Below are 13,844 nucleotides of genomic sequence, written 5' to 3' on the forward strand. Positions count from 1 at the left end.
TCCACCCCGCCTTTGTCTCCCACGAGCCAAACCTGCTGCCTGCCCCAGACGGCGACTCGTTTCTTCCTTCTGGGCAGTTTTCTCATTGAATCAATCCGCCGTAATGACAGACACGTTGTCAGGCAACGTTGAACACGATCATTGTAAAAGCAAGAAGGTACAAGTGGCAAATGCCGGCGAACATTTGGCTCCGGGGACCTGCAGGTTCGTGTCCGAGCTAGCTAGCGTGCGATGAGGACGCCACGGCTTTCTTAGCCTGCAACGCTTGGAGTCTTCGTGATCAATTGAAGTAAGGGACTCAGAGAGGAACTAGATGAGGCTTTCCAATCCATGCGTTGGATTCCTTACAGATCGACAGGAGTGATCTCGCTTTCCCGATAGATCCATTGTCTTTTTAACGCTTCCTTGAGGATAAGCATCCAAGATCTGGGATATTTACTTCTGTGCGTCTATCGTGGACCACAATTCTTTCTTCGAACGCGCGAGGCTTGCGTTGGTCCTAAGGCGTGCCGTTACAATTTATCCAACCGGGCTGGAAAACGGCTCAACGCCTCGCGCTCTCACGATAAGCCATGGCTCACTTGCAGCACCCTCTTTTCAACGGGGGGAAGGGGAGAGGGGCAATCATAGCGCCAACGTTGCAATCAAGTGAATAGTCACGCCCGACGGAAAGCAACATCACATCAAACTTCAAAGCGGCTATTCAAAGGGAGAGTGATCGAGAGCCACGTGTGGAGGTTTGTGGGAAGGATTCAGAGCAGCCACCAGTGTCAGAAGAGATTGATTTCTCCCTGCTTCTCAGGTAGGCCGGTCGGCCGGAGGCCCTCGCTTGCACAGTATCAGAAGTCAGAAAACAGAAGCTTCTACGCTGGTTGAGTGTCTCATGACTTCTCCCTGCGCTCGTTCCTCGACAGACCCAGCACAAATCGTGGGATTCGGGCCATGGGCCAGACTTCCGCAGCTGGCCAGAGCCCTGCCACACCAAGTCATCTCTACAGTTGATGTCTCATTCTTGTTCAGCTGTGACAGTCTCTCGAGCAAGAGAACCGTGCGCCCGCGTTATCTCAGATAAAGCAATATTTACTATTGACAGGTCCGATTCAGCGACTTATGAATCTTCGCGCTATCCAAGGCCCTAATGAATCGCTTAAAGATCTGCGATGACGCTTCATCTTGCGGATCTTACGCTGGTCAGCTGACTGGCGACTGGCTGAATCGCCAGGCGACATGAACCCCACGAGGGCCACGACGACGGCCAAACAAAACGTTCTCCATCATGGCTCAGCTCTATGAAAGTCCGGTTCCCTGTTAGCGTCCGGAAGAGAGACGTCCCTTGACACTAGCGCCAGCGACCTGCTTGTGCAAGTAAAAGTTTATGCAACCGATGATCCACAGTGGAAGCCGTCGTCTTGAACCGCGACTATTGTTTGCACCCTCCCACTTCTACCGAGGGCGGCGCCTGTGAGAGGAAGCAGCCGCGCTCCCTTGCGTTACAGTCTCACTCCAACGGCCCCCAGCTCGGGCCATGAAGGCTGGCCATATTCTTTCAGACCAGGAGCTGACAGAACTCGGCGTGCAACTCGTCTTCAAATTCTCCCTGCATTGAAAAGACTCTCAAGATGTGATCGACATTCGAGGGCCAGCGCTATTGTTGACGTATACAGGGATCAGCACGACGGTGCGCCGGCTTCACCACCGCGTTTGGCTTACCTCGAAAAAGCACGATGGGTGCGCTCACAGCCTTCAAGAGTGATCCCTGGCTGGTGAATCACGGGTGACTGGGGAAGCACTTTCGCATTCCTCCTGAAACCTTGTTTTCCAGCCCCATCTGCATTCCAGCATATAACCAAGTCGATCCTCGGATTTTGAACATGCAGAATTCCTAGCCCTATTCCTCACGCTCCTTTTCTGCTCGCCAGCCGGCAGCTTTACACAATACCATCAGATCTTCGGTCAGCAACTTAGAGATCCTTCATCATGGAGTCGAGGGCTGCAGATGCCACACCTACACCAACTGCGGCAGCAGCGGCGCCTGCGTTCAACACTGCACCAGTTGCGGTCTTCTGGCTTACTTGGGGTGGGCTTTGGACAGTGCTACTGCTCTGCGGCATGGCATTCCTCTTTGTCAACCGCAAAATGCCTTTTCTAAGGATCCGCGGTCTGGCTTTGTCGTTTGGCGCCGTCACCATGCTCCACCTTTACTGGCTTTCGGTGCAGATCGGGCTTGCCATCGGCCAGTTCGTCCCCGATGGCGCCGAGTTTTGGGTGATGGGCCTCTACCTCCCCTTCGGCATTGCTCTTTTCCACGCTTCCAACAGCCGGTTCCTCCACATCGCCAAGGCGCAGCGGAAATATGCAGATAGGCCACTCACACAGTCCAACCCCCAGATGGACATCTGTTGCGGGCAGGACAAGACCCTGACGGGGAAGTTCCGGAAGCTCGATTACACCACCAAGATGCTAGCCGTCGTGTGCACGGGCATGCTTGTCCAAGTGAGTTGATGCAGGCTCGGATGGCGTTGCATGTTTGACAGTTGACACATGGCTAACGTGCTTCACTATCAGCTTCTTCTAACTGTAGTGATGTACCTTGTTTCCCGCAAATATCACCCATCATTCGGTGTTCCCGGCACTGAAGTGACGGGAACTCCCGCGCAGCAAAAAGTCGAGATGGGTAGAGGTTGGGAATGGTGGCCTTCCGTATTTTGGCAGTTCCTCTGGGCTTGGCTGGTCGCACCGGTGATTCTCTGGAAATCACGTGGAATCAAGGACACACAAGGGTGGCGGCTGCAGACCATTGCATGCTCTATCGCAAGGTGAGTTGCAAATCAGCTTAGCGCTTTGCCGCTTCTCCGTGACAAATCCCCCGAGCCAACACTAACGAGTTCAGCCTTCACGCTACCCCTATGTGGCTTGTTGCCTTGTACGTCCCAGCGATGGCTCCCGTCAATGCCTACTTTATCCCCCCGCAGTGGTGAGTTATATGAAGCACGCAAGGAGGCTTTATTCTGCTCGAGCTTGATGTTGACTTGGTTCTAGGATCTGCCTTTCCATCACCTTCATCGAAATATTTGCCATCTTCATTCCCTGCTGGCAAGTAGTCAAACACAAGACCCTCAGACAAGAAACACTCGAGTCTATCGCCGTTTGGGAAGCCAAGAACAAGGCTCGCACCGGAAGAGACTCTGTCATCACTGGATCGACCAAGGTCGGCAGCCAGTCCTCCGTTGATTGGAAATCCCTTGCACAGCTCGAGAAGGACACCAGTCAAGCGGAAAGCGTCTACACAATGGGCGCCCTTGAGTACGTCTTGGACAAGAATCCTGAGCCCCTCCGCAAATTCTCTGCCCTCAGAGACTTCTCCGGCGAGAATATTGCCTTCCTGTCAGCCGTTGCCGAATGGAAGTCATCAATCCCCCAAAGCCCCGGATCATCACATCGATCTGCCGAGATTACACGGGAACGATTTAACCGTGCCCTGCGCATCTACACCGAGTTCATCAGCCCCTCCCACGCCGAATTCCAGATCAACATCGCATCACAGGATCTGAAGCGCCTCGAAGGCGTCTTCGAAGGCGCGGCGAGAATACTATACGGCGACCGGACGGAACGCTTCAGCGATCCTGTGGTGCCATTCGAAGATAACAGTTGGGCCGGGCCCGAGTCCACAGCGGGTGGCTCTGAGATGAACTGCGTATCACGAGATGGCAGCGGGGACCCCATCGCAGACCGGGTGCAGTACTGGGGTGAAATCCCGGAGGCATTCAACGCTGGAGTCTTTGACGATGCGGAGTCGAGCATCAAGTACCTCGTCCTCACCAACACTTGGCCTAAGTTCGTCAGGGAGAGGAGGTACTCGTTGGACTCGGAGGACTCGGGGGAGACGGTTGAGACATTCCAGTCATCGTCAACTTTATCATCACGGGTTAAGAAGTACTTTCGCACCATGAAGGTCGTGGTATAACCTTGGACGACACGAACCATGGCATTGCATTGGCTGTCTTCTCTTTCGTTTTTCCTGCGATGATATCCCGGTTTGCCTGAGTTTCCTATACCAATTCGTAATTTACTATAGTCAAAAAAGCCAACAACAATGCCAAAGTCACTGCCAAGCACCAAAACCTTTCACCAAAAGATGAATGCAGCGCGTTGTCGAAAGTGAGACAAAATCGAGATTCATCCACGTGTACTCTCCATCTCCGTGATCTTCCAGATTTGAGATTCGTCAAGCCAAACTCCGCGGAACCACACCTTCTGTGCCTTTGTCCTCTTCCACGCTGTAGGCTACTCGAGCACAGCCATGTGGCGAACGTTTAGATCCGGGATCGCCACGCCACGGGCCGGGGTATGAACAAAGGCGAAGCGGGCGTTGGAAGCAGTCGACTTCGGCATATCGTAGACACGAGGACTGCCTCATCGCTGCGTGACCCTGCGGTAGATGCCGCCATGGAAGAGCCGTGATGGAAAGGTTCGAGCTACGGAGATGGAGTGAGAGTGTTAACGGATTGCGGAAGATGATTTAAGTCCTAATTCGTATGGGCATCGCCTTCCCGGTGCGATTGGTTCCCGGACGGATTGTGTTAAAGATTTTAGAGTCAGATCAAGGTTTGCTTCGTCGCCAGTGTCTCACGTCAAGATTCCAATGATGCGGACTTTTCCCTTCAAAAGTCTTCTGGCCTACGACTTTCTTACATCCATAACGACATCTCTAAAATTGCCCAATTGAAACATTGTTCTTTCGTGCGTAACATCATACCTAAGATTCCGCTTCCGTCCGTTCGGAGTCTGTGAGACTGTAACACTAACTCAAAAAGTCTCGGCCTAGCCGTGTGTAACTGTGCACAAGATCCACGCGTCTGATCCTTTTCACGACTTTGGTATGATTAACGGACTAGGGATATTGGTATTCCTGACGGACCGTCTTCCACCTAATGGAAGGCAAGTATGTACAGGAGCGGATAGATGCACAATGCCGACGGGCCGCCCGGCAGTTGTCATCCACGGTCCCTTAACGGCCGGGGCTGTACTATAATTGCACTATAGCGCCCGGAGTGATTACATATGCCAAGCTTTAGTTTGAGTCTCGAGGGCATGCGAAAGCAAATGTGTTACTCTGTGGTTGATCGACGGGCTGGTCGGGAGCCGCTATGGAAACGGGTCGAGCCTTTCCACCACATACAGTTTTCGGAGATGAATTGATGGGCATTTGTGTAGAAGCAGCTGCGCAAGTCGGCAGTAACTGCACTAAGCAATCAAAAATTCTTTCATGTCAAATCTTAGAAGTGTATTTTGAAGGGTATCATATGCCCTTTTAGCACATGAAATTTGGCTGTTAATAACCACTTACTTCAGACTCCTGGTTCACGGTGACTAGGACAAATTCCCACTGCACACATTCAACGTGTCGCAAGTCGACCTTCGAAGAAACGCGCAACGCGCAAGGTTCTTAGGCCCTTGTACGCCGCTACCAATCACAAAAATAAGAATTTAAATGACCAGGAACAAAGCCCTCAGTCGGGACTCTGGCATGACACTCGAAACTTCCCCCTCGTGCCCCTCCCTGCCGTGGTAGCCAGCACCGGGGGCCGGTGATACCACGAGTGGATACCCCGCCAGCGCCGAGACCGAATCGGGTGCCGCGGCGACCGCTGTGCCGCAGTTCTGCAGTGTTAGTGCTCACTCCTGTGGTTCGGTAGGGACGGTGCCAAGAGCATTGACTTTCATCCGATGCTTACCTGGCGGACTCCGCGCGGCCTCATGCACGTCAATTCTTGAAGATACAAAACACTCGCGATGCGGCGTTGTTGTAGGAATCTGCTGTACCGCCAAGTTGTATCTCATCTCACTATTCATACACTTCTCCGCTGAGCTTTACTCAGACTCACCATTCTGAAAGCATTTCGATACCAACACTATGGCGGGATTGGCCCTATATGCAGCTATCATTGCTGTCATTGCCATTTCCCTTCGTTTCTTCTACCTTCGACTCTTGCCCAAGCCGATTCCTGGGGGACCACCGTATAACCTCGACTCTTCTAAGAGAATTCTCGGAGATGCGCCATACATCATCGAACTTGAAAGTGCGGGCGAATACTGGCTCAAATTCTTCACGCAGCTGCTCGCGAAGCACGACACCCCCATTGCCCAATTCTTCGCTGGGCCTTTCGATAGGCCGCATGTCGTCATTGCTGATTACCGCGAGGCTCGCGACTTGATGGCGAAGCGGAACAAAGATCTCGGTCGTGGAGTTGCCAACAATATAACGTGGAATAGTGTGATTCCGGGACACTTCATCGCCATGGAAGATTCACATCCATCTTTCAAGGACACCAAGTTTCTCACCAAGGATCTAATGACACCGAGCTTCTTGCATGGGGTACGTTCATGATTAAAGCCAGTCTGCTCAGGGGAATTGCGATGCTGACAGAAATCAGGTATCGGCACCAGCTTCACATAAGATGGTCCACAAATTCATAGAGATGTGGAAAACCAAAGCTGCCATCGCCAACGGCCGGCCTTTCGAAGCGGACGCCGATTTGGAGGCCTTCACCTACGATATCATGAACGCTGCGGCCTTTGGGACTTCTGTAGAAGACAGCTACACTTGGGAACGACTTCGGTCTCTTCCCTCACCAAACACATCCGAATCGCTCGAATCTGATCTCTCAAAACTTGCTGAGTTCCCGCAAGTCAAGCAGCCAGAACTTCTAAACGCTCTGACCATCCTGGGCGAACGAATCAACGGTGCTTTCCGTGCACTTATTCCCAAGCTCTTCTTTCTCTACGATGACAATCGGCCGACTATCCGCAAGGCCTTCCACTCGAAAAAGACCATTCTCCAATCTCACATTGACCGCTCCGTCGAGAAACAGACACGCAGTACTTCAAAGGAAGAATTTGCCTCAGCAGTTGACTACATCGTCTCACGCGAAATCTCAGCAGCCAATGCCGCAGGCCGAAACCCCGTTTTTGACTCGGCGCGGATGACCGACATGATCTGGGGCTATCTCGTCGGCGGCCAAGACTCTACCCACAGCACGCTCTGCTTCACGGTGAAGTACCTCGGAGCTCACCAGAACATACAGGCCAAGTTGCGCGAGGCGTTGCGATTTGCATACCCAGATGCGGTTTCTGAGGGGCGGGAGCCTACAGTCGACGAGATTACCAAGACCCACGTCCACTACCTCGACGCTTTCATTGAAGAGACCCTACGCCTGAGCAGTCCCGCTGGAGCCATTATGAAAGAGACACTTGTTGATATGGACATGTTTGGGTACCGTATCCCCAAGGGAACACCCATCGTCTTCTTGTTGACGGGACAGACGGTCTCAGAGGCCGGTGCCAAAGTCGACGAAGCCAAGCGTAGTGAGACATCACAAAAGCTCGCCAACGAAGGAGTCGGAGACTGGGCGGAGACCGTATATCCCCCGGAGGAACTCCACCCGGACCGATGGTTGCAGCCTGACGAGAATGGCAAAATCGTGTTCAACAACAAAGCTGGCCCGTTTATGACTTTCAGTCATGGCCCTCGAGGATGCTGGGGCAAGAGACTGGCGTATATGGAATTGAAACTGATTATCACGCTGTTGGTCTGGAACCTGGACTTTATGGGGTTGCCTGCTGAGTTGGAGGAGGATGGGCTTATCGAGGGGATATTCGCGAAGCCGAAGTCGTGCCTGGTGAAACTGGGAATGTGAATATAACTCTACAATGGCGCCAATAAGTTGATTCCTGGGGATCTGAGGAGGTTCCCTCCAGCAAGCATCTGCATCTAGGATGTGTTTAAGATGAGAGTGGCAAATTAGTGCTCTGTTGCTGATGCGGAGCTTTACCGTGTTGCAATTAGAGAACGTCGCTGGAGCAGGTGGATGTTGATGATGCGCAAACTGGGTAATATTGTGTGATAGGCTGCGATCTGTCATACGGCATACTGCAACTTGACTCCAGACTGTTCCCGTAGTTTAGTTGTACGGCTAATCAAATATACTACTTTTATAGCCGCTCAAATACCAGTCACTGTGTCCAATGCAACTCCTCATAAAGTCTCCAAGTCATACCCGCCATTCCTTCATGCTTGATGGGCTGCAGACCTATTTGACAAGTCTGCATGACCAGGGAAGCGTGATGCTCATCCCTGTCCCTGGAAGCGTCCCCAGTCACAGTAAGGTAGGCTGACAAACCCCTGTGTGCTATCTAAAGTACTGATGTAACTTTACCGTGTGCTTCTTCCATTTCGGCAAATAGCCTGTCAAAGTCTGCCAACTGCACATCGTCGGAATCTTTAAACCCTGATCCAATGGCAGACAACATTTTTCCTGGAGAATCTTCATCGATGGTCGGATGATGAAGATGGCTATGATTCTCATCATTGGAAGGCTGGAGATCGGTTTCGCCAGGCTCGCTTAAGAAGCTCGTGGTATCCTCTTCAAACCCCAGATGAATCGGGGCCCGAGTGTCATCCACTACCACATCAGGCTCGTTAGCAGAGGGCAACAGTCATAGCAGGTGGACTGGACCAACACTTGCAGTGCGACTCGAGCTCGATATCACGATTAGGAAACAGGAGCTTCTCTACTTTGGAATTGCATTCACTACGTCGCTCAAGACGTTCAGATGATCTGGGTCGCCATTTGTTGAGTGGGCTAAGAATAGCAACGGTGCCACCCCAATGCTCAGCACGCAGTCGGTAGAGAGGAAATTTATTCAAGAACTTTGTTGTTTGGGCCGCTTGGTAAAGCGTTAGAGGCTTGGTGCCTGTGTTGTGGATGACTTCTTGATCGTCCGTGTGAACATGGAACCGCCATAAGTGTAGCCTGCCATTCAAGGTCAGCCTAGGCGATTCAGATTGCAAAAAGCCGCAGCGGACGAGGGCCGCCTACTTCAAATCGGAAGGGTTTTTAAAGTCGTGTTTTTGACAGCTTTGCATTGTTCCCGAGCCGAACTTCCCAACAAATGGGCATGTCAGATGTCCCGTACTCAAGGCGCCGTGCCTTGCTTGACTATCGGAGATCTCAGTTGGAGGAGTCGTGGGAGATCGCCGAGAAGTGCCGCTCCATTCCGCTTGAGTGCTGGGGTGCGCGGTGGAGGCGCCATGGTGGGGGTCATGGCTGGCTGTGGGAGGCTCCTGAGGATGTGCGGATTGGATTCGAGACTACCTGATGTTATTCGTCCACTCGCTGATTTTCATCGGCTTACCAGACTTACATGAAGGTCTTTTAAAGTCTCCCCTAACTCCGTTGTATGATCGGCCGTTGTATCTTCCCCACTGACGAGAAACTCCTGAAAATGGGCATTCGAGTGTTCAGAAGCTACCGTTGAGGGCCAAAGCTGGAGCAAGATACTAGCATTAGTTTTGATTGTACGTGCTTGATGATGGGTAGACCCTGCGTTGAAAAGCCCCGGTCCCATGGGATGGGGCCGTGGGGAACGGGAGTGCGCAAACTTCGGCGCGAGTGTGGAGAAAGAAGAGACGACGGGCAGGGAAAGCATGTGTCGCAAGAATCGCGGATGCATGCAGGAAATAGGAAGGCACCGGCGAGGTATCTGAAAGGCATCCGCCAACTCACCTGGTCTCTGCTGCCTTGTCCATGGCCTTCGGCAGACATGTTGCAGCGCAGAGTTCACGCTCTACGATGGGCTTTTTGGTTCGCCAGGAATTTCCGATGTTTGGGTATATAAATGGAAGAAGGGGAAAGGATGGATTCTTCTTGGACTCGAAGTTGAGCGAGGGAAGAAGGAGATCTTAGCAGGCTGAGCTGCCGGCGTCACTTCAGCACAGCGGTGCTTTGGGGTCGGTGCGGGGGACGTTATCAACCGGGTGGGTGGTGGCCAGACGCTTCTTGGCAATCATTCTTTCTCCACGAAGGTTTTATCAGTAAGAATCCATATGTCTACGAGCTTTCCTCATTTGACAAGCTGCCCTACTGCAGAGCTTAGCTACTTCGTACCTGAGCAGCGCCTGTACCGGAGCGTGTTCTGTACCTTGCATTTGACAACTTGAGCACCATTGGCTGTGGACAAAGTTGGTTGGGGCTAGCAAAGGGGTTGTTCTCACTCATTGGTCGTGAAGATAGTCATCCGGAGCTAATTAGTGAGCAGAAGACAGCGCCGACGTCACTGACGAAGCTCCCTCGTTTCTGCAGTACCTCTCTGCCACAACAGCTTGAAGGCTTCTTTCCGCTGACCAAACTTCAACTGTGAGGGAGATGAGTACACATGTACTGCCAGATTGTATTCAGAGCCTCCAGGATAGGGTACCTTACGCTTCAGCACTGCAGTCCCGGCGGTGTCCGGCTATCCAGCAAGCCTTACCCCGACGCAAGCCGGTCCGAAGCAATGATTCAGTCACCACCAATTCAACAGCGCACGGGTTGTCACCAGCACATCGGGACTCACCGATCCCGGATCTTGGCTGCCGTTCATCGTTCGATACTACCGAGAGGCTCAACACCCTACTCCTGAGTTTGACTGGACCGACTCTGGCAGTATGATGGCTTTTGCTCACGTGCAACCTTCTAGCACCGAGGGAAGCTTGGTAGGCGCAAGCCGTGGACATACTGACAGTCCTAGGAACACAGTCTGGTCCAGCTCGGAACACCCCCTTGTGCTGGACTTGATGCGCGCGTTCGCGCTCTCCTTTTTCTACACAATTTGATCTACTCATCACCGGCCGTCGTGACGTAAGTTGCGGTTACAAACCGTCTTGTCCCCGGCATCGGCATCGTGTGGTGTTTCCTTGCCCAGAATCGCGGACTTATTCATGTTGTCTAGACTCTTTGTCCTCGATTCAGTAAATACATATGACCACGAACCCGCCACCGTGGACTTTTCCACAGAAATGCGTACATGTCGTCATCCCTTCCCCGGTTAGTATGCTCTTGCTACCATAGCCTGCGGTCGATGGATTATCATAAAGTCTCTGAAGTTCCCATGGGAGAACGTTGATGGGACAGCCTCTCCACACACTCTACACACCAAATACAACTCCATACTCTCAGCAAGATTGAATAATTCTGAAAAACAATGGCTAACACCTCGGTCCTCGTTCTCGCTAAGTCATCCACCTCTTCGCATCCGACTGCCACCATCTTGGCAACGGCCGATTACGACGATACGCAAGCGCTCGTGGAAGCTATCAAGGGCGCACTTGAGGCGAACACCAGCAGAACCAAACGGTTCCTCAAGAAAAACATCCTTTTCCTGAAACCGACAGTGTCAATCGCCAGACTTCGTCCCGTAAGTTCTTGCCTGTTGCGAGCGGAGTTTGAAATTTTCATAGTTGCTAACGACCAGCAGATCGAAGTTCCCGACCTTACGGCACTTCCCCCCTGGAAGGCCTTGATCCGATACACCACTCCCAACGAAGGCTTTACCGAGGCAGTACGCGAGCCCAAGTCGATGAATCAGGGGTTTTACACACAACTCTTCCCTCTCTACAACGATGTCTTCGTGGACATTAATCAGGAGGGTGGCCGCATCACTCTACCTCAGCATGCGCTGGTCATGGAGTACAAGATGTCCCCCACGACGCAGAGAGTTATCGGCGGAATGGTTTCGGTTCTTGGAGGGTTGATTACCGTTGCAGTTAGAGCCGGGGAAGGTTCTTTTAACTAAGAGTTGAGCCCGAAAGTTGCGAGGATCTAGTCGTACTCGAGGTTGACGATAGATGGTTTCCAGTGGTGGATTAGGTTACATTTTGGTTCTTGTCATTGTCATTATCATCACACACAGACTGCCCCCTTCCTCCTTGTATTTTCTCCCCCTTTCAACCAAAAGCAGAATCAACACCAGAGCGCCATACCCTATCGTTTCTTCTTTGTTTCGTACAGACTTCACTTCACGTACTTCAGAATTAGATAGTAGTTATAACCCGGTTTCACCAAACACCGCAATCGCTTTCCTCCAATTGCCAGGCCAGAGCAGTCTTCTTCGCTCGAGGCACATACTCTATTAGAAGAGTGCCCTTACCCTCTTGAACAACCACCTTGTAAGTCTCTTGGATATCATCGATACAGTCACTGGCTCGAGACATGCTCACGATCTGAGCTCCTTCCCACAACCCCGCTTTATCCGCAGTCGATCCCGGAATCAGCCCGGTCACAACACGAGAGCTCGTGCTGCGTCTATCAAACCCAAATTCCATGATAGGAAGCTGCGCTGTCTTCAACCTGTTGGATGGCTCGCCCAAGAAAAGCCCGTCAAATTTCATGACCGTCCGCCCTCGAAGCATGTCTTGGTAATGCTGTTCGACTGAGAAGTCGTCGCCCGCAAGAGCTGTCTTCACGGCCGTAAGCCAGTCACGGGCGCCCACAGCCTCTCCTTGCTTGTGCCTCTTGCATAAGTCGAGAATGATATAGTCAAGGGGCCCTGCTGTGGTGAAGTCGTACGAGCGAGTGTGTCGTCGCAGGTAAAGATCTATGAAAAGGAGGTACGTGAAGCCGCGCTTGTAGGAAATCCATTCTGCATACCAATCGTTGAACATGGCTGCGGCCGCATCGCGTATGTCCATGTGGATTCGAGGGCTGGTAAAGTAGCCTTGCAGATGATCGTTGATGGAGTTGATCAAGAAGTCCTTCCCGCGGAAGCCAAAGCGGTAGGGGAGGTAGGAAGAATATAACTCGGCAAGTCCTGCATTCTTTAAGTCTCTGAACCCAAGATAATAGTATTGGCGCAGAGGATACCTTCTTCAAACCAGTCATTCTCATTCGCCTCACCTGGATCAATCGCGGCAAAGCTGTGCACCATTTCATGCGTGAACAATAGGATGAGACGATCATCCGGCACATCGCTACTCCTGTCATCGTACTCCAACATGTAACTTGCATCAAATCCGGTCCCACCAAAGCCGACGATGGATTTCCGCATAAACATGCGATACGTCCCACCCGATGACCCAAAGAACTCCGCCATCTTCGGAAACAAGGCACTGTTATAGCCCTTCAACCGGTCCAGATTAGGCGGAAGGTCACCGAACCAGTAACATGCAGACGACGACGACGACCCAGAAGAGCTCTGCACGGGGCCGACCATGAACATGGTGTTCCGAACGACTTCGGAGCGATCGACGCGGACCATCGGCTTGGCGCCTTCGCCGTAGCTCCACACGCATCGCGTGGACGCCGGCGCGTCGGCCGGAAGGTTCCACCTTACTAGAACGGTAAAAAGCTGATCATTGATAAGCTGGGGCAGAAACCATCGGCCGGCGCCGTGCAGGCCGCCCTGGTCGCGACGAAGGTCGATGCGGGCGCCGAGCGCAGTCTTGACATCTACTTTGCGTGGGAATACGTCGAAGCGGAGGAGGATGTCGCCGCGGGGTTCCCTGGTAAAGGACCAGTGCTGTTTCTTGTCCCGGCCCTCGGCGGGAAGGTCGCGGAATCGGAGCTCCAGGGGGCCGGCATCATCTGTCACGTTGATGTCTTCTTCTTTGAACGGATGCCCGGGGACGTTGCCGTAGAAGGTATCGAAGACAAATACGGGCTCCTGGGCTTTGACAGCCAGTAACTGCAGGCGGAGGAGCACCGACAGGCTGCTTGCGCCGTCCGCATCGAAGCGCGGCGTGAATTCTAGGGAGTACAGGGGGTGCGGCGGAAGTTGCATTGCGTCTCTTGGAAGCCGAGTCAATGGGTCGGTCAGTGGACTGTGTGTTGACGTTGATGTAAGCTTTAGGGATTGCGACTAACAGTGTTATATGCGCCAAGCTTTTTCACCGACGAGTCAACGGTTGCGTATTTCCTCGTAATTGAGTTCGTCCTTGAACGTTGTTGTTGACGCGGCGCAACTCAAAGAAGAAGGTGAGGCGTTAGCCAGCGGGGATTGCGGGAAAACGGCAAAAGTTGGCGCGTGGA

General features: G+C 52.5%; 5 protein-coding genes across 5 annotated transcripts; 3 read left to right on the forward strand and 2 right to left on the reverse strand.

Moving 5' to 3' along the window:
• Positions 1-1,977: 1,977 nt before the first annotated feature.
• BDP55DRAFT_727766 (uncharacterized protein) lies at positions 1,978-3,964 on the forward strand (the record flags this gene model as incomplete). The annotated part of the gene is made up of 4 exons (XM_060579343.1): positions 1,978-2,493; positions 2,566-2,816; positions 2,891-2,974; positions 3,040-3,964. The coding sequence occupies 4 exons, from the start codon at positions 1,978-1,980 to the stop codon at positions 3,962-3,964; spliced, it is 1,776 nt and encodes a 591-aa protein (XP_060430429.1).
• A 1,950-nt stretch (positions 3,965-5,914) lies between these two features.
• On the forward strand, positions 5,915-7,697 carry BDP55DRAFT_550767 (cytochrome P450; the record flags this gene model as incomplete). Its single annotated transcript, XM_060569052.1, has 2 exons — positions 5,915-6,376; positions 6,435-7,697. 2 exons carry the CDS (start codon positions 5,915-5,917, stop codon positions 7,695-7,697), a joined length of 1,725 nt encoding a protein of 574 aa, XP_060430430.1.
• A 248-nt stretch (positions 7,698-7,945) lies between these two features.
• On the reverse strand, positions 7,946-9,687 carry BDP55DRAFT_104417 (uncharacterized protein). The gene is made up of 5 exons (XM_060565327.1): positions 9,567-9,687; positions 9,205-9,327; positions 8,880-9,151; positions 8,521-8,813; positions 7,946-8,462 (listed from the first exon to the last, which is right to left on the reverse strand). Exons 1-5 carry the CDS (start codon positions 9,603-9,605, stop codon positions 8,194-8,196), a joined length of 996 nt encoding a protein of 331 aa, XP_060430431.1. The 5' UTR covers positions 9,606-9,687; the 3' UTR covers positions 7,946-8,193.
• A 1,335-nt stretch (positions 9,688-11,022) lies between these two features.
• Positions 11,023-11,613, forward strand: BDP55DRAFT_727768 (uncharacterized protein; the record flags this gene model as incomplete). Its single annotated transcript, XM_060579344.1, has 2 exons — positions 11,023-11,235; positions 11,296-11,613. 2 exons carry the CDS (start codon positions 11,023-11,025, stop codon positions 11,611-11,613), a joined length of 531 nt encoding a protein of 176 aa, XP_060430432.1.
• Positions 11,614-11,875: 262 nt separating this feature from the next.
• Positions 11,876-13,596, reverse strand: BDP55DRAFT_550526 (uncharacterized protein; the record flags this gene model as incomplete). The annotated part of the gene is made up of 2 exons (XM_060569033.1): positions 11,876-12,627; positions 12,681-13,596. The coding sequence occupies 2 exons, from the start codon at positions 13,594-13,596 to the stop codon at positions 11,876-11,878; spliced, it is 1,668 nt and encodes a 555-aa protein (XP_060430433.1).
• Positions 13,597-13,844: the final 248 nt, after the last annotated feature.

The sequence above is a fragment of the Colletotrichum godetiae genome (assembly GCF_030913485.1).
Source record: "Colletotrichum godetiae strain CBS 193.32 chromosome Unknown BDP55scaffold_17, whole genome shotgun sequence".
Classification (NCBI taxonomy): Eukaryota; Fungi; Ascomycota; class Sordariomycetes; order Glomerellales; family Glomerellaceae; genus Colletotrichum; species Colletotrichum godetiae.

What these genes read in the sequence shown, in the direction of transcription:
- BDP55DRAFT_104417 (XM_060565327.1), bottom strand. Translation starts at nt 9,605, where the DNA reads ATGTCTGCCGAAGGCCATGGACAAGGCAGCAGAGACCAG. An exon ending in GACAAGGCAGCAGAGACCAG is followed by an intron (nt 9,328 to 9,566) that starts GTGAGTTGGCGG and finishes ATCTTGCTCCAG; the next exon opens with CTTTGGCCCTCAACGGTAGC. An exon ending in AAAAACCCTTCCGATTTGAA is followed by an intron (nt 8,814 to 8,879) that starts GTAGGCGGCCCT and finishes CTTGAATGGCAG; the next exon opens with GCTACACTTATGGCGGTTCC.